The sequence below is a fragment of the Mus caroli genome, unplaced genomic scaffold (genome assembly GCF_978045245.1).
Source record: "Mus caroli unplaced genomic scaffold, Mus_caroli_1 scaffold_11, whole genome shotgun sequence".
Classification (NCBI taxonomy): domain Eukaryota; kingdom Metazoa; phylum Chordata; class Mammalia; order Rodentia; family Muridae; genus Mus; species Mus caroli.
In genome coordinates this window covers 65459648-65486374 of record NW_028227266.1, presented here as the reverse complement: position 1 = coordinate 65486374, position 26727 = coordinate 65459648, and the positions used below count along the sequence as shown (strand labels likewise).

General features: G+C 41.2%; 1 protein-coding gene across 1 annotated transcript; it reads left to right on the top strand.

Annotated features, from left to right (window-relative positions):
- The first annotated feature begins 847 nt into the window (after positions 1 to 847).
- Positions 848 to 18567, top strand: LOC110301773 (gamma-secretase subunit APH-1B). The gene is made up of 6 exons (XM_021172418.3): positions 848 to 1334; positions 2369 to 2539; positions 6864 to 6934; positions 7726 to 7848; positions 13077 to 13204; positions 18327 to 18567. The coding sequence occupies exons 1-6, from the start codon at positions 1222 to 1224 to the stop codon at positions 18492 to 18494; spliced, it is 774 nt and encodes a 257-aa protein (XP_021028077.1). The 5' UTR covers positions 848 to 1221; the 3' UTR covers positions 18495 to 18567.
- Positions 18568 to 26727: the final 8160 nt, after the last annotated feature.

Here is a 26727-nt window from a genome sequence, read left to right as displayed (position 1 = left end):
CTAACACCTAGGACCGTAAATATTTTATCAAGGTCTCTTAAAGAACAATAATTAGTTTTCCACTCATCGGGCTAAAAGAACCTTATTATTTAGAGTGAACCTAATTAAAGAGAGAAGTCAAGTCAGTTTATTTCTAACAACTGACCTACTCCGAACTTCTGGAGATGAGGGAAGACAAGAACTAGGAAGATGAAGATTCTGCTGGTTGCTCTCGAATTTTCTCTGGTTTGTGATGACCAGAAACCTCTTCATCTGGCATAACCCTTCATAGCCCTACTGATATGTGACCGGGAAAGGCTGCTATGTGGGTGGGAAGAATTCTATGTGTTTTTACATGGATTCTGGCATTTCTCTATGCATCAGGTTTTGTAATATATATGTCAAGTATTACAGCTTTCACCTCTATATTCTTTCTCCATCAGCATGTAACATAGGTATAAACGCTAAGCCTAGGAACAGTGGGGCTCAATGTGATGAACAAAACTCCATCAGTAAATGAGCAGGGACAAACCCTAGGCCTAACGTCTGGAGCGGCTGACTACGGCTACATTTATAACACCTCGGAGCCCCGCCCACTACATTACTAGGTCTCCAGAACTCCCGCTCGCTCTGGCTAGAGCAGGGCGGCGCTCTGAGCTCGCTTTGCAGGCTCTGACAGGTCTCGGAGCAACTCGAAGCCCCGCCTCCCAGGCGCCGACCGGGCACTGGTTTGATTGGGCGTGGGACACCTCCAGGCTCCGCCTTCCGACCTCCGTTTCCTGTTCTGACTGGATCTGTGCATCCGAAGCCACGCCCCTCCTCTGCGCTTGGAGCACATTGAGTCCCCGCCTGCGGAGCTCGGCCCTGCAACCCCCCAGTACAGGCCATGGAGCAGCTCAGGCCCCAGCTCCCGAGCCCTGCCTTGTTCCGTGTGACTAGAGGACCTCGAAGTCCTGCATGCCAAGCCTGGCCCTGCGGTCCACTCTGACAGGCTATGGAACTCTTCCAGGCCTGGCCTCCCGGAGCTCCCGTTGCCTTTTTGACTAGGGCACCGAAGGCTCCGCCTCTCGAGCCCTGTCCCGCCCTCGGCATCTCCAGACCCCGCCTCACGGGCTCCGCCTCGTCCACTGCTCTGACGGAGCACGGGAGCCTCGCCACCCAGCCCCGCCCCGTATCCAGGACCGGCTGTCCACTGGGCACTGCAGGGCCCTCGGGTCCCCGCGACTGGCTCCCGGGGTCGTCATGACGGCTGCCGTGTTCTTTGGTTGCGCCTTCATCGCCTTCGGGCCCGCGCTCGCTCTTTACGTCTTCACCATCGCCACCGACCCTTTGCGAGTCATCTTCCTCATCGCCGGGTGAGGCTGCGCTGTGTCCGGGACGCCGCGGGTTCCCTCCCTCTCCTGGGTTCCCACGACCCCGGGATCCCCATCTCCTAGGGGCTCCAGCTTGTGGTGCGGTCCAGGGCTGAGAGGACCGGAGGCTCTTCTGTTCCTGGGAGGGTCTGAAAAGAGCAGGCCCGTAGGCTAAGCAGGCGCCCCTTGGCTTCTGTTGGCTGAGTGTGGGAACAAGCAGATAGATTCGTGCATGAAGCCTTTGTCTTTCTGTAGGAATCTCTCATTTCCCTCAGTGCTCAGCAGCATCGAAGAGTCGTTATCACTACTCTCTGCCATTAAAGTCACCTGGAGATCAGATGCTTATTCGCTGCCCCCCCACCCCCACCCCCACCCACATCAATCCTCGGACTCAGAATATCTGTGCCGGCTATTCAGGCTCAGATTTTCTTTGTAGACTCCTGGGTAATGGTTTGGGTGCAGTCAAAGAGGAAAGCTCGAGAAAACACAGTAACACCTGACCAGGCGTGTCCTCCCGGGAGCTTGGTAAATACCGGAACTCTGCTGGTGAACGTGGTCTTGGTCTCTGCACCTGCCAGAAGTTTGCAGCTTCTGAACTTTCCACTATATTAATGCAGGCGTTAGGCATTCGTTTTCTTTCAGAAAAAGACACTTGACAATATCTAACTATTAAATTTACATTTTTCTGGTGAATTTTGAGGATATGAAATTTGCAAATGTTACTGGTTGTATATTTCTATGGCACACAAAGCATCTCTTAGGAAAAATAGTCAGCAACCAAGTTCATCTTAGTCCTTGACAGATAGTGTCCTAGTGTGCACACGACAGGGTCACTGAATCGTTCTTGTTAAGCACATCTGACGTTCCTCTTGGACTATTTGTCTCACTAGGAGAAAAAAAAATTCTGATCTAAAACATCACTTTGTGAGGATTGTTTACTAAAAATGATTTGTAACTCAAGCAGGTTTTGATTTAAAGTCATTATTAAGCTTGTGCTTCTGTTAACTTGTGATTTTTTTTTTCCTTCTATGTTCCAGTGCTTTCTTCTGGTTGGTGTCTCTCCTGCTGTCATCCGTTTTTTGGTTCCTAGTGGGAGTCATTACTGACAACAGAGATGGACCAGTACAGAATTACCTGCTCATCTTCGGAGTGTTGCTCTCTGTCTGTATCCAAGAGCTGTTCAGGCTCGCATATTATAAGCTGTTAAAGTAAGTTAAGGGTTTGTTTTATTTTCCCAGTTAGACTTGAATTACGATTTAGTGATTGCTACATTTTTAGCCTGAAAATATTGAATATTTAAATTTACAATCCAGTTTGCCTGCCCTCCTGCTCCTCCTTATCTTTCCCTCTTCATTCTTCCCAAAAGTGTTTCTTGAGAATTTTCCCAATGTCAGACACTCTGTAGAAACTGAGGTACAAAGGTGGGTTAAGAGACAGAAGCTCTGGCCTGGTAGAGTTTATAATGAGAGGAAACAGGCAAGATATGAATGAACAAAAAGAAATCCACTATTGAAGAAAAATAACACAGGGAAATAATTACTGAAACAATAAAAAGCCTTTGCATTTGAACTTCATGCTTCCCTCCTACCACCACAAGTAAATTATTCTTATGGAGATTATGCCTTCCATTATTATAACTGTTAGTGGGAAACAAAGGCTCACTTAAAAATATTTTCTATAGTTTCAAGTCTGCAAATGAAAGATACATTTAACAAAAGACCAAGTCATGAGCCCTCTTTTTGGGGTTAGGATGTAAGTATTTAAATTGATTTTTTATGCTATGCTTTATTTATGCATTTGTTTATTTACCTAAAACACAACTGTCATTGCCTAACATTTATCTTCTGTAACTGCTGTGTTGTCTAAAACTGCTGTATGATACCTGAAATATATGGATAGTTTTAAAGCTTGGATTGAAAATTTTGCAACCTTATTCAGTTTTTATATAACATTGATACAGTGACTATTTTGTCATAAAAAGCTAAGATAATCACAGCTACAGGGTTTTTGTGAGTTTGCTTGCTTGCTTTATCTCCCTACCCCCATGTCCTCCACACCAGAGTCTTTGTGGAAGCAAGAGGAGAGCTCTGCCACTGACCTATACCCTTGGCCCTACTATAGGGTTTTTTTGTTTGTTTGTTTGTTTGTTTTGTTTAAAGAAGGGTCTCTCTGTTTTTTAATTTTTCTAAAATGGTGTATTTAGGTGGGCTGGAGATGTATAGCCTTGGGTTCATAGCGACATAGTGATTTTGAAGCCAGCCTAGTTACATAAACCATCTCAAAAATCCAAACCAAAAAAACCCCAAATATCTTAAATACATAATTTCAAGAATTGAGAAAACTTCCTCATGTTGTGTTACAGAGTTCCTGAGGAAATGTTACAGCACTGACAGTTCCCTGTTAACATTAGGAAGTGAGAAAGCACAAAACATAATGAGTTTCTGTGTTTCTGATGAACAGATTAGATGACTGACTGTGCGGGATGTCTCCTTCTCGCTGCTAAAATTCTTTTGTTATATTTGTTACCAGATTCTAAGGACAAAACTTAAAATTTCCAATTCTTAAACCTTGTAAAACTACTTATAAATCACTTTCTTATTTAACTATCTACTATCTATCTATCTATCTATCTATCTATCTATCACTGGCCTGGAACTTGGTATCAAACTCAAATTTAGAGATCTACCTGCCACTGATTCTTAAATGCTGGGATTGAAGGCATGCACTATCACATCTGGCTCATTTATACATTTTCAACCATATATATATATAGAAAGAGTTAGATTGAAAATATATTCAATATTCATACACACACACACACACATATGGGAGACTATCAAGGGATCTCTGTACAAAATAAATACAAAATTTTAGTTTTTGTGTTATTGTTTTTTATTGTTTGCTTTATTTTATTTCGAAACATGATCTCACATAGCCCTAAATGGCTTCCAACTCAGTATGTATCTGAGAATGACCTTGAACTTCTGACCTTCTTGCCTCTACCTCACAAGTGTTAGGATTTCAGTCACTGGCCTCCTTGCTTAGGAACTTAATATATTCCTGATTGCAGGAAAGATGTGACCCAGATATTTGTGTGGCTGTCTTCATATTTCTCTGGAGCAGCAACCAACTAAACTACCCAAATTTTCCCAATAAAACAAATCTACCTGTTAGAGGAATATTAATTCATCCCTATGAGTTATATTTAATGCCAATAATCTATATCAACAAACTTATATAGTTTAATCATTAAATTTGGAAGGATTCTATGCTTCCAAATGGGCAACACTGAAATAGCTGTTCTTATACATCTCACCTGCTTTTGTTTCAACAGTGATTGATTCCAAAGTACTTTAATAAACATATTTTACAGTAAATATGATTTAAATATCCTTTCAGCTGTCTTTCAAATGGATGCATAAATTTTGGGAAATAGATTTTAGTAACAGAGATAGTAATATAACAAACTACATGTAGCATTCCTAATATGTCTGCAGGGTGATGGTTGGGGACAGAGGCAGATTTTTGGTACATTTGTGACCTGGCAGTAACAGAAGTGTGGATATGATCACTCTGGATTGATTTGTAGTATCCTATTCTAATGACAGCATTTTATCATATAGAGTATTATAAAAATATTCTGCTTTTGATCCTGAGTCCTATTTGGGAATATTAAATAAAAATATAAAATATTTTAAAATATTTTAATCATGTGATTTAATATTCTTAATCATGTGATTAAGAATCAACGTGAGAATTTGACCTCTTAGTGTATCAGCTAGCTGCTTTAAGAAATTTTACAGGAGCAGAGCAGGCAGCCTATAGGTGTCACTCAGTGGGAAAGTATGTGCTTGCATGTGTGAATCATGGGTTCAGTTCCTGACTCTAAAGAAAAAATATGTTACTAGAGAGTTGAATAATCTTGGTTCTTCAGTGAGAAAGAGGGAAGGAGGAACAAGAATGAGTGCAGCCACAGAGGAAAATACAACCGAATGCAAATACAGTGGAGATAAAGACCTAAGACTATGGGAAGTACAAAATTCAAAGAGGTAGGTCCCTCAAGATGATGAAATAATATTCCCTGGGCTCAGAAATTACATCACTGATTTTATTCCTATTGAACTCAATCCATATTGACTTGCTACTATTATTTTTAATTTTTCCTTTTATGGAAACATCAGCTAGATGGAGTTGGCAGAAATCTCACTTGACTTCAGTCATTGAAAATGTGCTGGATCAGGTATGGTGGTATTTGCTTTTAATCCCAGCCTTTGGGAGGCAGAGAAAGGCAGACGTTTGTGAGTTTGAGGTCAGCCTGGTCTACATATTGTGTTTTAGGATATCCAGGGCTATTTAGACAGACTCTGTCTCAAACAACAAAACAAAACAAAACAAAACAAAACAAACAACAACAATAGCAAAAGAATATTGGGTTTTGCCATGGCACTCTGGTGGAGTCAGCCTGTCAGGCAGAAATGCCTAAAAGCTGCTCATGAGGAAAACAGTTTCAAGGAAGCTCTCCTCCTGGAGTCTGACAAAAGCCAGCTCTCCAGTTGGGTCAGCTTGACAAGCAAAAGCTTAGAAGCTGCCCATGAGGAAAAGAGTTCCACGGAAATTCCCTCCTGGAGTTTGGCGTTTCCCCTAACCCATATAATTAATTTTTCACTCCCACGTTAGTCTAGTGTATGGATCCATGTGCTCTCTATTTAGTATTACCTTATTGTAAATGCCTTTTAAGATTGTATTCTGAATTAGCTAAAGCCTCTCCCAGTGTTCCAAGATCCCAGATAGCAGCAAGGAGCTTAACCTATTCTGTAACTAATTAAGTGTTACTATAAATCAGGGCCATTAACTTAGTTATCTGCAGTAAGAGCCTGGGAATCTCACTGAGATAGAAATCTTTACTACAGACTACATTCCATGTCAAGAGCAAGTTGATATACTATCCTGATAAATGGGGAATTCTCCAGACAAGATAAAGTTTTACAAGACCTAAGAATTTAGAGCTCTGTGATACCACATTATTCTTGAGGCCTGTCAAGAGTTAAAACCCCCTGGTGCTATTAACACTAAAGTGTGAAATTCTTGCCTGGCATTAGGCTGATCCTAGGCAGGGCTTGTTATCCCTAATGTAAACATTTAATTAGTTCCTGCAAATTCTTTTCTGTTGTATCTGGTAAATTTCAGTGTACCTTGTCTTATTTGTGATTTGTAGCTCCTGATAATTTCTTGTAATATAATAGTCTTAGGCTCGCCCAGAACATTACATTCAGATTCAACACCTCTCCTGTGTGTGTGTGTATCTGTTTGTCACTTCATCCGACTCTTTGTCCATCTGCTTGAGAGACTCGTTTTACGCAGACACAGGGCCCAGGGGGTCTGCGGCAGGGTTTGACTTAAATGGACTCTGGACTGAGCATGTAACCTGATCTGAAGCTTCATTAATAGCTAGTTTTGAAGGGTCCTATGACCTCCTTCATATACTGCTTTTTAAAAAGTAAAAACAACAAAATATGTGTGTTTTTCTTTTAGAAAAGCCAGTGAGGGTTTGAAAAGCATAAACCCTGAGGAGACAGCACCCTCGATGCGACTGTTGGCCTATGGTAAGTTAGACCCTTTGGTGTCATGAAGAAAAATAGTAGAAGTGCTAGAGAGATGGCTCAGCAGTTAAGAGCACCTACTATTCAGTTCCCAACACCCACATAGTGGCTCACAACCACCTCTAACTCTACTTCTAGGGGACCCAACACCTGCAGATGGTACACATAAACTCATGCAGGCACCAGTGTGCATGTCTACATACACAATACACACACACACACACCTGCACACCTGCACATGGTACACATAAACTCATGTAGGCACCAGTGTGCATGTCTACACACACACACATTCTCACACACATGCACATGTAGCACGGACAAACAACACACACACACACACACACACACACACACACACACACACACACGATCTAGGTCTCTATATAGAGTTAACTCAGTCTGGCCCAGGTGTCTCACTTCGTAAACAGTTAATCCCCTATATCCTCTCTTGTCCCTTCTGTGCCTGTCCCTTGTTCATTTACCCACTCATCCTCTCCACACTCCCTTTACCCCTCCACTTTCTCACGTAGCCTTCCAGAGCTGGCTGGCCAGTGCTTCAGCAACAGCAGGCTGTTTCCTTCCCTTCTTCCTTCCAGTTCAAAGACCCAACTCCTCCTCAGCCTTGCAGCAGCACTTTCTCTGCAGCTGTAGGAACTACACCATGCCTTCCACATGCTGAGAAAGCAGACCCTGTCCCTGCAGTGAAACAGCATTCCCCAGGCCTTGTGAATGAGAGCTGAAGTGGACGCCTAACAGGAAAAGGGTTTACCGGTGTTTTTCTTCCTCTTTAGTTTCTGGCTTGGGCTTTGGAATCATGAGTGGAGTGTTTTCCTTTGTGAACACCCTGTCTAACTCCTTGGGGCCAGGCACAGTGGGCATTCATGGTGATTCTCCTCAGTTCTTCCTTAATTCAGGTATGTGCCATAGCTGTGCGTGTTCAGGGTTCTGCTCTAAAGGATCATCTGTATTGCATTCATTGGCTTCAGAATTCAAGTGAATGATGATTTATGTTAAGCTTTTAAAAAAGATTTATCTATCTATCTGTCTATCTGTCTGTCTGTCTGTCTGTCTGTCTGTCTATTTATTATATATGAGTACAGACAAGCCAGAAGAGGGCATCGGATCCCATTGAAGATGGTTGTTAGCCACCAGGTGGTTGCTGGGAATTGAACTCAGGAACTCTGGAAGAGCAGTCATCTCTCTAACCCTATGTTAAGCCTTTTAAAGGCAAGATATTCTTAGGCACTATAAGTGAAGGATCTGGGAGTGGGGACAGGGGTTTGAGTGCTTTGGAATATGACAGAATTTATCTTGCATAAGAAATATATATATATATATATATATATATATATATATAAAATAGTTGAAACATTAGCAGCTAACTTTTATGAGACATATTCTCTTTATTTTGGGATTTTATATTTATTTTTAACATAAGCCTGTAAGCCCTATTTTTTCTTCTTGTTTAGTGTTAGGAACTCAGTATAAGACCCCTAGCCCTAAATTCTACTCTTTGATTTATCTATAACTTGTTGATATTTACAGATAGGCAATATGATATGGTCTTTCAATTCAGAGTGAAAAATAGTAGACAAATTGATCTTTCTATGCAAAGATGTAATAAAAGAGGACCAGCTCTTTTCACATTGCTTTTTCTTCTCTAGCTATATGTTATAGTACAATGACAACAAGTTTGTTTTATAATCAGAATATTATTTAGGTCTAGATCAATAGCAGTTCTATCATTGAAATAAGGGAATTCATATACCCTTTTTTTTTTCCAATTAAGTCAGTGTTCACACCCAGGCTAATGCTCAGTAAGGGAGGTGACCATCTTTAGGGAAATAGGACCAAAAAATAAATAGAGTTTCAGTAGCTGTTAATAGAAAGAAGAGATTGTACAGAGAAATGGCCAATTTTAAAAGCTATAGTGGCTTAGAGCCATCTGTCTTATCATGCCCATGTCCCTGAGTGCGTTGACAGTCCTCCACCATTCTCTGTTTCCTTGTTAGTTCAAATCTCAGCCTCTCCTGTGGACATCAATGCTGTCAGCCACTCAAGAGAACCAGTTCTCTGTGCAGCCAGCAAGTTAGTCTTCCCTGTTGGAAAGGTCTTTGCCTTTCTGAGGCCTGCAGCATACAGTTCAGACTATTTAACTCCAGCTCTGAGTTAAGGGAGAGTGTGTTAATAGGTCATGCTTAACGCTGCCTCCAACAGAGCCGATCACCTTCTAAACTGGAACATTTCTAAAATAAAAATTAAAAGGTAAAAATGTTAAGTTTGTAAAAACAACAAATATAGTTTTAATGGTTCATGTCTTAGAATCTAGTAGAAATTAATAAGATACCTTCTGTGTTTCTTGTAAATTTTCTTTGTTTTTTTTTTTTAAATATTTTTTTATTACGTATTTTCCTCAATTACATTTCCAATGCTATCCCAAAAGTCCCCCATACACTCCCCCCACTCCCCTACTCACCCATTCCCACTTTTTGGCCCTGGCCTTTCCCCTGTACTGGGGCATATAAAGTTTGCATGTCCAATGGGCCTCTCTTTCCAGTGATGGCCGACTAGGCCATCTTTTGATACATATGCAGCTAGAGTCAAGAGCTCCGGGGTACTGGTTAGTTCATAATGTTGTTCCACCTATAGGGTTGCAGATCCCTTTAGCTCCTTGGACACTTTCTCTAGCTCCTCCATTGGGGGCCCTGTGATCCATCCAGTAGCTGGTAAATTTTCTTATAGTTTACATTGTTGCAAGAGCCAGTTCCTTCCATTGTCCTTTATTGCTACAAGTTTCTGTCCTCTAGATGGTGCTAATTCCCTTCAGAAAGCCAGCTGTTTTCAAGGCCAGCTTAAAATGAATCCCTTAGAAAAGTATTCTAATTACCATTTTGTTCCTGAAATGGTAATTAGAATAAGTAAGGAGTGTGGGGTTGTTAATTAGCATCTCTATCTATGTCAGTTGTGTTAATAATGCACATACTGTATGATACATGTATATACATGGATTTTTATGTTACAGACAAGCATAGTTTATGAAGTACACATAGTATACTTACATATAACTTACACATAAATGTAAGTTGGTTCTTTGTTATCTGTGGTTGTGGAGCAGGACAGCAGTAATTAGAGTCATTGCTGTTTCTTGGAAATGCTTGGTAGAGAAGGAAGTATGGAATTGTGGTCCTAAGTTCAAGTCATATTCTGGATCACTAATTTAGTATTTGGGGAGAAGTCCTTTTGATTATTTAAGTATGCAGTCTACAAATAATTATTAAAAATGTCTCCATAGCTTTTGACGATAGAAACAAACACCTAACTACACAAAGCATAAAATCAACTACACAGAGGAAGAGTAGTATAACACACACACAGATGCAGTGGTTTATACCTATAATTACCATACTCAGGAGACTGGGGCAGTCGGATGCCAGCTGGTCTAGGGAACAGGACCCTCAACAGCAAATTTATGAGAGCTATAGAAAAGAGAATGTATCAAGTATGCCTACTGAAAAAGTGACATTGTGCTGGATCTTAACTTTTTTTATTACATTTATGTGTGTGTATGCATGTATGGATATTTGAGAACAATTTAAGAAAATTGGTTCTCTCCTTCAAAAAAGTATACCCAGGTATTAAACATATATCATTAGATTTGGCAGCAAATTCCTTTACTTACTGAGCCATGTTGTTGGCCCGGTGTTTTGTCTTAGAGCAAGTATTAGGTGTGGTAGAATGTGGAGGAATGCATAGTCAGGGAAAAAGGACAATCTGTGTACATATGATATACACATACATACACACATACATTGAAAGAAGGAGAGGAAGGAGATGATAGGATAGGGGAAAGGAGGAGAGAGAAAAAGTTGTTTTTCATTTTTTTGTTTTTGAGGGTGTCATGTAGCCCAGGCTAGTCTCAAACTTAGTATGTATCTAAGGATGACTTTAAAGGTCTGAGGCCCCTACTTCTGTCTCTATTCCCCCAATTGCTGTACAACTATCCCTGGCTTGAGTTCTGTGATTCTGGCATAAGAAGGCAGTTGAAGATTTATAGAGAATCTATAAATTAAAGTCATTTGGGTCTAGACTGTAGAAGTCTTTGAATGCTAGTTGGAGATGTCTGACTTGACAATAGAGGAAAATTCAGTCCATTAGACTTCTTAATAGGAAGGATCAAGACATTCAGACCTAAAACTTGGAAGCAAGATCAGAGCCAATGAGGTCTAGAGGATACTTGTCTGAAGCTTGCAGGGTAACACTGTTTTGAATAAGAACAGACTGGAAAATGTCACCAGCAAGAGTATTTCCCAAGTAGTTGGACTCTAGGAGCTAGCCCTGGGAGCACACTTAGCTGATCTTAGCACCCATGGCAATGTCCTGAGAGAAGGGTGAGCAGAGGCTGCCAGCTAGATGCCAAATGCCTGTGGTAGTGAATTCCCTTATTTCTTGATTGACATCAAGAAACATTATGATTTAAAAAGAATTCCCATTGTGTCAGGTTTTGCCTTAGTCTTTTTGACTCAGGTATATTAAAAGAACTAAACTTAGCCCTGGGCATTAGTGGTCTCAGTGTCACACCATTGGCATCCATCTGTCCATAGGAACTGTCCTCTTCAGAAGGATGTCTAGACCTGAATTGAATCCTTTTAGTGTGGTCTGCCAGAGCTTGACATGAAGATATTGTCAGAGATGTGACAACTTACTGTCCTGTAGCCACAACAGTTATGTCTTTTAATATTGTTTTGAGAGTCTCTTACTTCATGTTCCCAATCATGTTCATGTTTGTCCTCAGTCAGCAGCATGCTCTTGAGATGGTTCATACTGTGGGTCATATACAGTAGCTCACTTTGTGAGTACACAGTATTTTGCTTCTCCGTTGGGATAAGGGCGGGCATTCTTTGTTATTGCAGCAGTGCTGGTGTAAGTATTCTTGTATCTGCTTGTGCACATTTATAGGAATGCCTGCTTGCCAGGATTCTGAAACTTGACCTTGTATCGATTCTCTAGAAAGGCTGTTTAAACTGGCTGTGCTGGGCTCCTGCCCCACTGCTTCTGATTCATGGGTGGGATGGGTACCAGTAAGTTGCACTGATAACAGGTCCCAGGCTAGTGATCCCTTGATCTGAGAACTACCTGGGTTGGGGTATAGAGAGAGTACATAGTGTAGCTTAAATAACTTGCTGGATTGACACAGACAGACTAGTCTCCTTTGCTTGGCAATGCCATGTTATTTTTCCTTCAAGCAGGGAAGAATGGAACTCTAGCTTGGTGTTTTTCTGTCTGGTGGGTTAAAGCTCATGGTCTCTTTATTACTCGGCAGGAAAGGGAAATCTATATGCCCTTTTCATGTTAAAGTAAAAAGAATATATGGTGCTTGCCTGCTTATAAAAAATGTTACTTCAGGACATAGGACACAAGAAGAATCTTAGATAATTATAGTGATTTTTAATTGCACTATTTTAAATTTTTTATTACATTATTTTTTAAAAGTTCTAGAGAAAATGCCCCCTTCAGTGCAGAGGCCTTTTTAGATAGGAGATGTTCTGTTCGGTTGAGAAAATTCTGTTTTAGTGGGGCTGCAGGCTAATTCAAAATCAGCCGTGTTGGAGCTGGAGCTATGGCTCAGTGGTTAAGACTATTGGCCCTTCTTCCAGAGGACCCAGGTCCAATTTCCAGGACCTACAAAGCAGCTCAGAACTATCTTCAATCCCATTCCCAGGAGATACTATGCCTTCTTCAGACCTTTTCTGCTACTAGGCATATTTGCAGACACATTACAAGCAAACCACCTATACATATAAAAATAAATGTGTTTTAAGCAAATAGTTGTATAGATTTTATAGTAATTTCATTTCATACCTCAGGGAACCTCTTTGAAAACCAAATCCAAGTTGGGTTTTTGTCAACCAGGTCCATATTCTAGAGGAATAGCTGCTACAAAGGCTGCACCCCACTTCCAGAAAGATATGCTTCTTTGACAGTTAACTCAGAGTTCCTCTCAAAGCCACTTCTGGGCACTGGTGGCCAGATTCTGCCACTGCAGCCAGGGGCCCCTCAGAGCTGGTGAGCAGTTGTGGGGTTCCCCTGGCTTTGGTGTCTGCTGTCTGCAGGCCTGGCCCCTAACTGCTGACATGTCTTTCAGCTTTCATGACACTGGTCATCATAATGCTGCACGTGTTCTGGGGCGTTGTGTTCTTTGATGGCTGTGAGAAGAATAAGTGGTACATCCTCCTCACGGTTCTCCTGACACATCTGGTGGTGTCCACCCAGGTGAGTGCTGGCACTGTGCTTGGGGCCTGTGCAGCTCAGGTGCAGACCTCTGAGTGGTGGATTCCACCCCAGTTAAGGGACAGGCTCATGGGGACATGAGCACAAACCAGGGAAGCCCTGGAAGTGGACATGGGTCCTGCCAGTTTAGTAGAGTGACAGCCACTGTCAGTATGGGGTCTGTCTCATTAGAGATTTCCCATGCCTGTCCTTCAGTGGATGTATGGTCAAGCCTAAAGTGCTTGGCACTGTGCTTGTGTTATGAAGGGCATCTGAAGCGATTTTCCTTCATTATAGATCCCTCAAGATACACATTTTAGTAAGTTTAAATCGTTACATGAAAATTACTTTAATCTGACTGGTTAATCACTTCCCTTTTGTTGTTGTCCTGTTTGTTGTCGAGCTTTTGTGACTGTTTTTAAGTGCAGGACTCTTCCCATAGGGTTTGAGGTAGAGAACCATGGAAACTGACTAATTGGAGTGAGTATTTTGAGTGCTGGATACAAATTGATGAAACATGCTCTGTAAGCTGGCAACCCTTTCCACTTCTGACCAGTAGCAGAAGTGTTGGTTCCACTCCTTACTGACATTATAACAGTGCCAGTTCACAAAGTAAAGTTTAAAACTCATGTCAGATCTATTTTTAGCGCAGTGTGTAATGACTTGGATTTGACTGGTAATATGTCATTCAAATACATGACAGTTATCAAAGTGACCCTGCTATGGCCTTGTCTAGACTCTTCGCACATTTTACACACAGTATTGAAAAGGTTTCTCTTGGGCACGGAGATGGATCAGTAAGTAAAGGTGCTTTCTAGGCAAGCTTGGTGACTCGAGTTTGAGCCACAGAGTCCATTATGGAAAGTCAGGACTAACTTCCAAAAACTGTCCTCTGATCTCCACAGTGGCATCTTGACATGTGCATTACACACATACATAAATGATGATGATATTTTCAAAATATCTCTACCGATAGAACTTTCTTCCGGCTTCTCTCTTGTCTATTTGGAGTTCCTATCATATTTTCTCCACGGGACTTCTTGCCCTCTAATCCAACTAAAATGCAATCTTTTTACCTCTTACATGGTTGACAATGCAGTATCTGTGGATACTAAAGTTGTCTTTAATATGATGGCATCTTTGTAAAACCAAGCAAGGTTTTGTGTATCTAGCCAAGCCTGAGCTACAGAGTGAGATCCTATCTTAAAATACAAAAAGAGGGAAAAGTTGTGTGTGTGTGTGTGTGTGTGTGTGTGTATGTGGGGGGTAATCTGACACACACTGGGAAAGGACTGTTTTGACCGATGCCCTAAGAGCAGACTAGCTGGGAGAGGTCACCTCACTAAGGAAAGACAGGGAAGACTGAGACAAAATAGCAGTGAGGCATGAGAAATGGCTGGATTCAGGAAACAGGTGTCAACAGCAGAGCCATCAGTGCCTCTTACAGAGTGGATGAGAGGAAGAGGAAGAGCCAAGGGTTTGTTCAAGGTTTTGTCCCAGACAATTGAAAGAATAGAGTTGTCACCAACTGAGACTGAAGGCTTGAGAAGGGCGTTCATGGGTTTTATCTGGCGCCATTACTTTGGAGGTGTCAAATATCCAAGAGTAGACTAGGTCAGGTAAAAGTTAGATGAGAAAAGACTAACTTTGGCGGAGGAGTTTGGTTGATAAAAGGTAATTCAAAGGATTTTGGATAAACAGAGATGCTCAAACATGAGTCCCATGATATCCATCATTGAGTTTAGGCTACAGAGGAGGAGCCAGCAAGGAAGCACAAGGAATAACTGAAAACTGGGGGAAATTGGGAAACCCAGAGAGTTGGGTTCCCTGGGAGCCAAGCTCACTGAGGAGGAGAGATGAGGGCTTTCAAAGTTTTCAGAGCCTAAAGTCTTTGTTTGATGTCAGGTTTAGTCATCTGGGGCTGTGACACTTGCCTCCCATCGCTCTCCACCATTCATGCCATGCACTTTCTTGTCCTGCTGTGTTTCAGGCATGATTTGTCTCCCCAAATCTCCCCAGCCTTTGCTCTTTGTGGCATCTGCTCAGAGAGCCTGCAGTGTGAGCACTACCACTGGTGGTGTATTTATGATATTCATCATTTAATAACCATTCCATTGTTGTACAGCATTTTACTGTGCATAGATCATAACATCTATTCTACAATATAGGAGCCTTTAGAGTATTTCCAGATGGGTTATTTTCTTCTTTTTCTTTTTTTCTTTTTTTATTTTTGAGATAGTCTCATCTGTCGCCCATGTGGGCTTTCCTTTCTTTTCTTTTTCGTTTCTCTTTTCTTTTCTTTTCTTTTCTTTTCTTTTCTTTTCTTTTCTTTTTTCTTCCCTTCCTCCTTTCCCCTTCTTTCCCTTTCCCCCTTTCCCTTCTTTCCCTTTCCCCTTCCCCCTTTCCCTTCTTTCCCTTTCCCTTCCCCTTCTTTCTCTTTCCCTCTTTCCCCCTCTCCCTCTTTCCCCCTCTCCCTCTCTTTCCCCCTCTCCCTCTTTCCCCCTTTCTCTCTTTCCCCCTTTCCCTCTTTCCCCCTTTCCCTCTTTCCCCTTTCCCTTTCCCCCTTTCTTTCCCCCTACCCCCTTTCTTTCCCCTTATCCCTTCCCCCTTCCCTCTTTTCTTTTCTTTTCTTTTCTTTTCTTTTCTTTTCTTTTCTTTTCTTTTCTTTTCTTTTCTTTTCTTTTCTTTCTGAATCAGGGTATCTCACTGAACCTAGAATTCTGAATTCTGGCTAGACTAGCCAAGCAGCAAGCTCCTGGCATCTAAAAATGTCATGTTCCATGTCACTTTTTTTAAAGATAGAATTTTACTTTGTAACCTTGGTGGCCTCAAACTCACAAATATCCCCGTGTTTCTGCCTGCAAAGTGCTGGGATAAAAGCATGCATCACAACGTCTGATGGCTGCACCCACCTTTTAATGTGAGTCCCGAGGGTCTGACCTCAAGTAAGGCAACAAGCACTTACCCACTGAGTCACCTCATTAGCTCTCTAGCTGCTAACTATTGTGTAGAGTGTGACTAGATATATTAAATATAAGTATTAAATATATGCCCATCAGCAAAAACACATGCACACTGCTTTTGGACACATACCCAGAAGCACTCTGGTTAGAGTACATTAGTCAGTTGCTGGTATCTCTCAGTTTGTCAGCATGGTTATGTTGACTTAAGCACTAACTACTTACTTATGAACTTGTTATAACTTTCTTTCTTATCCTGCTTGGAATATAGTAGAAACACAATAAATTTCAAACTTTCATTTACTGGACAATAAACACATCTTTATATGTCTGTTGTCAGGTGGATAATTCTTTTTGATGCCTTTGTTCAAGTGTTTTGCTCTTCTGTCTTTAATTTTTAAGAGTATATTTTCTATAAAAAATCTAAGGCAGGGATAGAGGTAGAGGTATTGCAAAGAGCTTCTACAGTATTTTGTCTTTATTTGTTTTGTTTTATAGATAGTTTCATGCTATAGCCCAAGCTGTCTTAGACTCCACTCTGTAACTTTAGCTAGCCTCATTTGTGGCAATTCTCCTGTCTCAGCTGCCTTAGAGCTAGTATTTAAGGCATGAACTGGCACATCCAGCTTTTGCATTGTTTTGATATTGTTTTTGAAGGTCTTATGTGTGTGGTTCTGGGGCTCTATTTAAGGGTCCACTGCATGCACACAAGCAAGCCTTCCATGAGCTATCTCCCCAGTCCAGGTTTTCCATTTTTTGTTGTCTAATGAATTGGGTTCTATTATTTCATTTTTAATGTTCTGATGAATAAATAATCTAGCTAAATATCAAGTTTTAGAGATTAGTTTTTTCATCTGTATAGTCCCATTTTCTGTAACAAAGCTACATTGTTTTTGTGATTGCCAAAAAGAGAAAAATGGCTCTCAAGGAAATACACTGAAGCAAATGCAGAGGACTGTAAGCTTATTCCTGCCCACTGCTTCCAGTCTCATCCAAGGTTGGTGCTTCTTAAGCATTCATCTACCACCAAGTCAGAAATACCAGAGCCAGTCTTGGCATCTTCCTCACATTCAGCCCATCTCTGAGCCATGTGAGCTCATCCTATCTGCTTTTCGTCTTTCCCATACCCCATAGATCACCACCTCACACTCTCCTCACCAGTGCCTTTAATCCACTTCAACAATCAAAACCAATCATTAGCAGCCCAATCTAAACCCTCTCTATGGCCCTGCATCACACAGAGTAGCATTCACATCCCTTAGCCAGGGCTTCACAGCTGCCTGGCCTCATCTGCTCCTCCATTCCTAAACTGTATTCCTACTGACTCTAGTTCGCATCTGTATCATCTAGATCTCATCTCTGTCCTCATGTCTGCTCCTCCATGGCCAGCCTGCACAGGGCTAGTGCATGCTCCTTCTTGTCTGTCTCAAGTTAAGTGCCACTTTCTCGGGGCCCACATCACCCCTTAAATAGATCACCTTGTTCTCATCCTAGCGTTTGTCATAACTGTAAGTATTCTGTCTTAGCATCAATCACAATTGGCAGTTAATTTATTTCTTCTTTATCTGTTACTTATTAGTATATAAGTTCCACCAGAGTGAAGCCTTGTCCTCAGTCATTTCAGTCACAGCACCTTTTGGCACTCTGTCAATCATGCTTTGGTGTTGGGGCTTGAATCCAGGACTTCATGCATAATAAGCATGCACTCTGCCGCTGAGCTATGTTGCTGTTAGTGTTTTGGAATCCATAGAAGTTGCACAGCCAAAACCTAACTCCGCTTCCTCATGTTCCTTTGACTACTAATGGTTCTTATTAAAGTAATCTAGATGTACCTGACTTTCTTGTAAATTCTTAAAGCCAAGTTAGCACAGAAATGGGTATAAATTAGGCATATCCTCCATGTGTTTTCTGTTAAGTATCCATTAAGTTCTGGCTAACAGCTCTCTTCTGGGTTGCCATTTCAGTCAAGCAAAGTGCCAATTCACTGACCACTGTTTGTTGAATAGATTGTTCTCTGTGCCTTCCTGACACAGAGATGATGTTCATCTCATGTTTGTGAGACAGTCCAGCTGTTGGAAGCATTGTGTATTTTCCACTATCTCTGTTTATTCCACATGTTTAATAAGTTTGTGCTTTACCCAAACTGATTTATTTTTCCCTTGCAGACTTTTCTAAGTTCTTATTATGAATTGAATCTGGTAACCGCATATATAATCATGGTGCTCATGGGCATCTGGGCATTTTATGTTGCTGGAGGCAGCTGCCGAAGCCTGAAACTCTGCCTGCTCTGCCAAGACAAGGACTTTCTTCTTTACAACCAACGCTCCAGATAACCTCTGACCGTCAGCACCTCCAAACAGCAGCCTGTGTCTTTAGAGGAAGCACAACTGGGCCCTGTTCTAAAAAGACCCCTTTCTTTTGGAACTTGGAAGCCACAGAACTGTCTAGCCTGGAACTGTCCTGTGCTTTCATGCAGCAGCCTCTGGAAGAGCTGCAGTGTAGCCTGCAGCCTGGCTGCACATTTGAAGCATCTGGGAAACAAGGACTGATGCTTCTGGGCTTCTCCAGACTTGATAATCCTGGATGTGCAAGACAGCTGAGAGTCACTAGGGTCTAATGGGACGTTCCAGAGAACACCCAAAAGCTGTTCAGTATTGGTCTTCTAAGCCAACTTCAGCTGAGCAAGTAAATATCTGAATGTGGTAACCAGGGTAGCCCTTGTCTTTTTATATACTGATGTCACAGACCCCAGGGCTGTTCTGTCTGTGGATAGATTTGCTAGCCTTCACCAGCATCATAGGCTGTGCCTTTAAATGCAGTAACCTACACTGACATTATAACTTAGCCAAGGTAAGGTCCATGTATAACCTGTATTTTTCTCATTATTTTATCAATTTTAAGTTTTTCTTCCTCAGGCACTAGATTATTTATTTGAGTATAAATCCAGGCTCTTTAGGATTAATTATATGCTGACTTCCTTGGGAGAGTCTAAAATTATATGCTGAATTCCTTGGAAGAAATTGGCAGTGCAATTTCTATGGATTCCGTAAGTTTATTCATTATAAAATACTAACAGCCACATAGATTCCTCAGTTTTAAGCTGCTGTGTGTGCTGTCTGAAACTGGCTTGTCAAGGGAAAGCTCACCATTTTTATCTCTGAGAAGCCGGGCAGGGAGATGAATGATGGACCTTTGGGAGATCTTCTCTGGACTTTGTGAGAGTGTAGCTAAACCACAAAGTAGTGTGACATTGACACTTCTCATTTGCTACTGTGACACCAAACAATGCCATCACCCTAATGGTACAGGGTAAAGTTGGAGATAGACATTAAGCTGCCAGATTTCTTTTTTTTTTTTTTGATTTTTAATATTTTTATTACATATTTTCCTCAATTACATTTCCAATGCTATCCCAAAAGTCCCCCATAGCGCCCCCCACTTCCCTACCCACCCATTCCCATTCTTTTGGCCCTGGCATTCCCCTATATTGGGGCATATAAAGTTTGCAAGTCCAATGGGCCTCTCTTTCCAATGATGGCCGACTAGGCCATCTTTCGATACATATGCAGCTAGAGACAAGAGCTCCGGGGTTCTGGTTAGTACATCATGTTGTTCCAACAATAGGGTTGCAGATCCCTTTAGCTCCTTGGGTACTTTCTCTAGCTTCTCCATTGGGAGTCCTGTGATACATCCAATAGCTGACTGTGAACATCCACTCCTGTGTTTGCTAGGCCCCGGCATCGTCTCACAAGAGACAGCTATATTTGGGTCCTTTCAGCAAAATCTTGCTAGTGTATGCAATGGTGTCAGCGTTTAGAAGCTGATTATGGGACGGATCCCTGGATACAGCAGTCTCTAAATGGTCCATCCTTTCATCACAGCTACGAACTTTGTCTCTGTAACTCCTTCCCTGGGTGTTTTGTTCCCAATTCTAAGAAGGTGCACAGTGTCCACACTTTGGTCTTCATTCTTCTTGAGTTTCATGCGTTTATCAAATTGTATCTTATATCTTGGGTATCCTAAGTTTTGGGCTAATATCCACTTATCAATGAATACATATTGTGTGAGTTCTTTTGTGATTGTGTTACTTCACTCAAGATGATGCCCTCCAGGTCCATCCATTTGGCTAGGAATTTCATAAATTCATTCTTTTTAATAGCTGAGTAGTACTCCATTGTGTAAATGTACCATAATTTCTGTATCCATTCCTCTGTTGAGGGACATCTGGGTTCTTTCCAGCTTCTGGCTATTATAAATAGGGCTGCTATGAACATAGTGGAGCATGTGTCCTTTTTACCGCTTGGGACATCTTCTGGATATATGCCCAGGAGAGGTATTGCTGGATCCTCCGGTAGTACTATGTCCAATTTTCTGAGGAACCGCCAGACTGATTTCCAGAGTGGTTGTACAAGCTTGCAATCCCACCAACAATGGAGGAGTGTTCCTCTTTCTCCACATCCTCGCCAGCATCTGCTGTCACCTGAATTTTTGATCTTAGCCATTCTGACTGGTGTGAGGTGGAATCTCAGGGTTGTTTTGATTTGCATTTCCCTGATGATTAAGGATGTTGAACATTTTTTCAGGTGTTTCTCTGCCATTCGGTATTCCTCAGGTGAGAATTCTTTGTTCAGTTCTGAGCCCCATTTTTTAATGGGGTAAGCTGCCAGATTTCAAGCTGGCATGTAACTTTTCATCTTCAGCAGTTTGCCTGGGTTCTGGTTACTGTGAGACAAACAGCATTCCCTTTACAGGACTACCCAAGGGCTTTGTTAGTCTTCCAGATAAGGCCTCTGGCTTCCTCTGTAAGAGGAAATGCTACTGCATTGGGAGTCTTCTGTGGAGACTGTTCCCAACTTAGAGTGTAAAGTAGAAATGACCTCTTCATGGAAGTGATGCCTTGGTGAACCCACCACACATGTGCACTGTCTATAAGAACCAGGGGCAGCAGTGAGAGGGCTTGGCAGTGACACTGAAGATGATTTACCCAGGAACTAAACCTTAATTGATGAACTTCCACCATGCTTAAAATATTTGAGTGTCTATGTAGAGATGCAAAACTTATAAAGCTTCTAGCAAGAATATAGATTACGTGAGAAACCACTGTTTCTCCTTAAAGGTTACTTCAGCTCTAAATCATGTTTGTGCCTCTGCTGGAGTTCATTGGTTTGTATCTTCATATAAGATTTCCCCTGGAGTAGAAGGACAAAGACATAGAAATCAAACAACAAACTTCACTTTACAAAGCCAAGAACAAGAAGATGCCCACAGGGCTGGGATGTGTTCCTCCCTGAGCATGGTCACGACTGCTGTCTTATACACCTTGCATGGAGATATTTCGATAAAATGTTTGCTTGTCTGAGGCATGGAGAACCTGAGAATTTGACTGTTATTATATTTGAGCTCTAAGCAAATTCTCTAAGATACCATGATATTAGAAATGAGGCTATTATACAATCTCAATTAATAAAAAACTCAGATGAATGGCTGGGAAGATGGCTCACTGGCTAAGCACACATACTGCTCTTTCAGAGGACCCAAGTTCAGTTCCAAGAACCCCCTTTGAGCAGCTCACAACCACTTCTAACTACAGCTCTAGGAGATCCAATCCATCTGGCCTTCAACTGCGACTGTATTCATATGCCCACACAGGCAGGACCATACATATTCAACAACAGAACCAATGCACATGAGGAGGAGATTTGCCTAGTGAAACTTAGTTGAATTATTGAATAGTCCTTATTTGCCTGTGGTTGTTCTTATACTATGAGTGTTGCTGTGTAGCTCAGGCAGAGCTGTTTCAATAGCCTGCTTTGCACCTTACCTAGAAAGCCTGAGGGAGGTGGAGTCTTACACATACACATTGAAGTGCTGCTCTTATTAATAATTGAAAAGGAGTAGCCTGGATGTTGTATGCTGTATTTCACACAGGTTTTCTGTGAAGAGAGAGAAAATGCACATAAAATTGACCTTGGGATTTTGAATATTGTTTTAGTGCTTGAGTAACAGAGATTTATTGACCATGTGAATAGCCGGGATAGATTCAGTTACGGTTTAATATAAGCCACATTTATCCTTAGTTTGTTTGAACCAGTGCTCTTCACTGGAGGTGTGTGCCAGCTGTCTGTTCTTTCACTTGCCGGACTAGCAGTGTAGCAGTAGTGACATCTTCAGAACATCCTGATGAAATGTGCTCAAAGGAAGTGAGGACAATGTCTTCAGACTGCTCAGAAGATAGCTTTTGTTCCCAGTAAACATAAGTACTGTGAGAGAGGTTTTTTCTCTCCCTAGTTCTTGTTTCATTAGCTTCAGCCCTGTGTCAAAACAGGTGTTAACAGTAGTTGTGAACACTGAAGCCTTGCTGGGGCTTATAGGCATGTGCCACCATGCCTAGCTAAAGGATCTCATTATGATTACAATATTTATCTTTTTGTTTAATAATAGGCTTTACTTTAGTCCTTTCTAATGTTTAGAGGAAATGGACACTATCTCTCTGTATCATCTATAACATTTTTACATGTTAAACCTTTATGACCCGTATGACCTGTAGCAGCAGACCTTCCAGGCCTGTGTTTTCCCAATGGACAGCAAAAACAGTATTTAACATTTCATTCTCTAGATATCCCTCATTTGGAGTAGACCATCTTTCAATATCTGTTAGTATAGTTGTTGCCTTGTTTGAAACTTGGCTGTACATTCTGTTGTTTGTTACTGATTAGTTATGAGGCTTTCAAAGTGAAGCTCATTAGCTAACGTACAACCCACAAAGCATGGATCATTTCTCTGTATTCAGAATCAATTTGGCATAAAGATGTTCCTTGTGGCTTCTTAATCCAAGTAGAGAAAAAAAAATCCTCAAAGATCTTGGAACTTTACTTTGAAAAAAATCTCTAAGTAATCGTGAAAGAGTGAACTTACAAAACATCACAGAGCAGTAGCTGAAGACAGAGGCCGGTGAAAATAGCCATGATTTAGCTTCTACTTGGCAGCTTTGAATAGCTTAGTCTTGTCACTTTCCCTCCCCTTCATGAGGAGACGAAGCAGCTGAGAGGCTGTGTGGCCTTTACCCTCAGACAGGAAGCCCAGGAAACTGGGAGGACCAATCACTGGAATCCATATGGTGGCAGTTGGCTCTGTTTGAATGAGGCTGTTCCAGGTTTGTATTGATCATCTTCCCGGATGATCCAGCTTCAGGCCCAATACCTCCGAGCCACTAGCTTGTAACACAGGTGACACATTTCCCAAGTGAGCTCAGAGTCGGCTACAGTTTCATGGGCCCTTTCTCAATAAAGTTGTGAGTCTTGCGAGATGTCATTATTGGGGATTAGTTAGAATGGAGATTTCCTGATGACCACCCTCAGATGTGAGAATCCTCTATTAGAAAAAAATATATATTTTGTCTTCATCTCCTCAAAAATTAGAAGAACTGCTCAGCTGTCATATTGTCCACATTTGAGTAGAACACTTGTATTCTGTTCAACAGACATTTTAATGTGTGAGTCCCAAGACTTTAAGGCTCAGTGACAAGTCACTGATACAAGTAACTGGTATTTGTTATTTAAGTGTAAATCATGGTAAATCTTGTAAAACTATACTTTAAAAATGTATTTGTATAAAATAAAAAGCGGAGTGTATAGTGCTTTCTTGGGGGTTTGCCTTTCACACAGACTGTTTAGACAGGTTTAAAAGATGGAAGAAACATATATACTATAGAGTCTTTTGTCACTAGAAAACTTAGAGTTAACCACATAGATTAAAACATCTACGTTTTATCGAGTCATGAAGCTCATACCTGTAATCCCAGGGCCTATGAGGGTGAGTCACTTCAAACCAGCTTGAGCTACAGTGACACCCTGTCTCAAAAATCTGTAACTATTGTGTTAAGGAAATTATAACATATGCTACTAATCATGAGTAACATAAAAGGCTTGAATAATACTATTTTAGATTTCAGAAGGATGAAGGGCACTGGAGAGTTTATATAGATAAAAAATAACAAGTGCTGGCTGAGAACCATGGGGCAGGAATTCATGTGAGTGCTGGAACAGGGAGAAGTTAGAAGAGAGGGAGGGAGGGAGAGAAGGAGAAAACCCATAGGGGTAGTATGCTGGGAGCAAGAGCAAAAACTGTCAATTACTGCTGACTGAATAGTAAGAACAGCAGGAGTAGATGGTAATGTGAAGAGAGATGAAAGTTGCTGGTGACCTTTATGGAAACAATTTCACCGTGGAAAAAAGGCTGATCACCTAAATGGGCGGGTTCTAGAGAATGGGAGGACATGCCAGTCTCCTGTGTACAGTGTTATAGAGGTGGGAGAAGAGCCTGAGGAGGAGGGGGAGCTACAGAGGCTGTAGCTATGTTGGAAATGTGTTATGATGGGAATGATTCAGTAGGAAGGAAAATAGTTGCCACATCAAAGTCCCTAGGAAGTGAGGAGAGAGGGATATATTTGGCATCAAAGGCTTATCAGATAAATACAGATGTTCAAAATCAAAAATTAGGAAAAACTAAAGCTAAAGGACAAAGAAACAACATAGCTAAGAACAAAAACGAGAGTACAACATTACTACTAGAGATCTCATATTAATAAAAAGGGAATACTGAGGTCAACTTAATGTCAATAAATTTAAATTTTTAGTTGAGGGGCTGGAGAGATGGCTCTGCTGTTAAGAACAGTGTACTGTTTTTCCAAAGGAACTAAATTTTGTCTCCAGCAACCATGTCTGACATCTCAGAATCATCTGGAACTCCAACTTCAAAGGGATCCAGCACTCTGGCCTCCATGGGCATCAGTGCTCACATGTAGCTCACATGCTACATATAGGCATATATACATGTGCATTACTACAAATAATACTTTTAAATTTTAGATTAAATGAATGAGGTTTAATAAATACTCACAAAGCTTATTCAAAAATTAGAAAATCTGGGTTTGGAGCAGTGGCTTATTGTTTAAGAACACTCGTTCTCTTGCAGAGGACACAGGTTCAGTTCCCAGCATCCACATACTGGTTCACAATTTTCTGTGACTCCAATTCCAGGGGTTCTGACACCCTCCTCTTTGTTCTGAGGGCACTGAATTCATGTGGTACATATACATATATGCAAGCAAACACTCATACATATTGAATAAAAATAAATATATATTTGAAAAAAGAAAAATATAAAAATCTGTGTCTTTTCAGACAGCTTTTCTTCTTGCCTCTTTTTCTATTTCCATGTGTGTTTGGAAGGTGCATGTGTTTCTGTGTGTGCTCATGCTTGCATATTTGTACGTGGGGCTCATGCATGTGCATGCTGAAGTTGCTGTCGAGAATCAGCCTTGGCTAGGTTGTTCTTCCATCTTATTTCTTGAGGCAAGGTCTCTCAATCAAACCCAATACTTGCTAATATGGCTACTTGCTATCCAGCTTGCCCTGGGAGTCCCCTGTCTGCCTCCTAAGGCTGGAATTACAAGTAAGCTGCCATGCCCACCTGACATTTCCATGGATTCTGGGAATCTGAACGCCTGTCCCCACTCTCATATAGGTGCTTTAATCACTGTGCAATCTTCCTAGTCACCTCTTTCTTGCTTCTTAATATTACTTTTCGTTATCTGTCAGGAGCTAGAATCACCTCGTAAGTAAAACAACTATCAGGATGAGTTTCATGATTAGTCTATATTTAATGTTTGTTGATTATTTGTAACCAGAAACAGGGTTCCTTAGGTTTGTTGTCTGTTTGTGCCAGAAACTTGGGGACCCTTGGGGGTACTTTTGTTCTCCTCTCCTCTTGACTGCCGCTTCCTTAATTCTTATTTTAGAGACTGTCTTACAGCTTCTTCTGCTGCAGTATACCAATACTGGCATTCCGTTGTTGCAGCAATATGGGAGTCATATAACAGTGATTTTCAATCTTCCTAATGCTTTGACCCTTTAATACAATTCCTAGTGTTGTGGTGACCTCCAATCATAAAATTATCTATAGTTGCTACTTCATAACTGTAATTTTTCTACTGTTATGAATCACAATATAAATATTTGATATGCAGGATATCTGATATGCAACCTCCCCACAAGAGGTCAGGACCCATATGTTAAGAACCACTGTCCCATATTCTTAAAATTATCAGCTTTTCAGTGAAATTCCTCCTGGAATTTATCTTAGTTTTCTCCTTAGTGGATAACACAGGGGAGTGCAATTGGAGAAAGCCTTTATTCAGGTAATATGAGACTCTGAGAAACATTTTTCCCCCTAAAATCAGTAATGAGGACAGAAGTATACACTTGCTCTATTCTTACAGAATAGAGTGCTTGAAGGTGAGGTTCTTTATCTTAGCCATGGAACCTCAGAGTTGCTCTGATTTGCATTTCCCTGATGACTGAGGACTTTGAACATTCCTTATACCATTCATCCATAGTAACAGCAACAGCATGGCACCGGCATCAGAACAGACACATACACTAATAGAGTAGAAGAAAGAGTACCCAGAAGTAAACGCAGAACCGGAGCCAGCTAATTTCCGACAAAGATGTTTTGAAAAACAAACATTGGAGAAAAAGAGCCTCTTCAAATAAAGCTGAGAAAACA

Excerpts from the sequence above, each read along its gene's own strand:
- LOC110301773 (XM_021172418.3), top strand. The coding sequence starts at position 1,222 with ATGACGGCTGCCGTGTTCTTTGGTTGCGCCTTCATCGCCTTCGGGCCC. Across the intron at positions 1,335-2,368 it reads GTCATCTTCCTCATCGCCGG|TGCTTTCTTCTGGTTGGTGT; the intron begins GTGAGGCTGCGC and ends TCTATGTTCCAG. Across the intron at positions 6,935-7,725 it reads GATGCGACTGTTGGCCTATG|TTTCTGGCTTGGGCTTTGGA; the intron begins GTAAGTTAGACC and ends CTTCCTCTTTAG.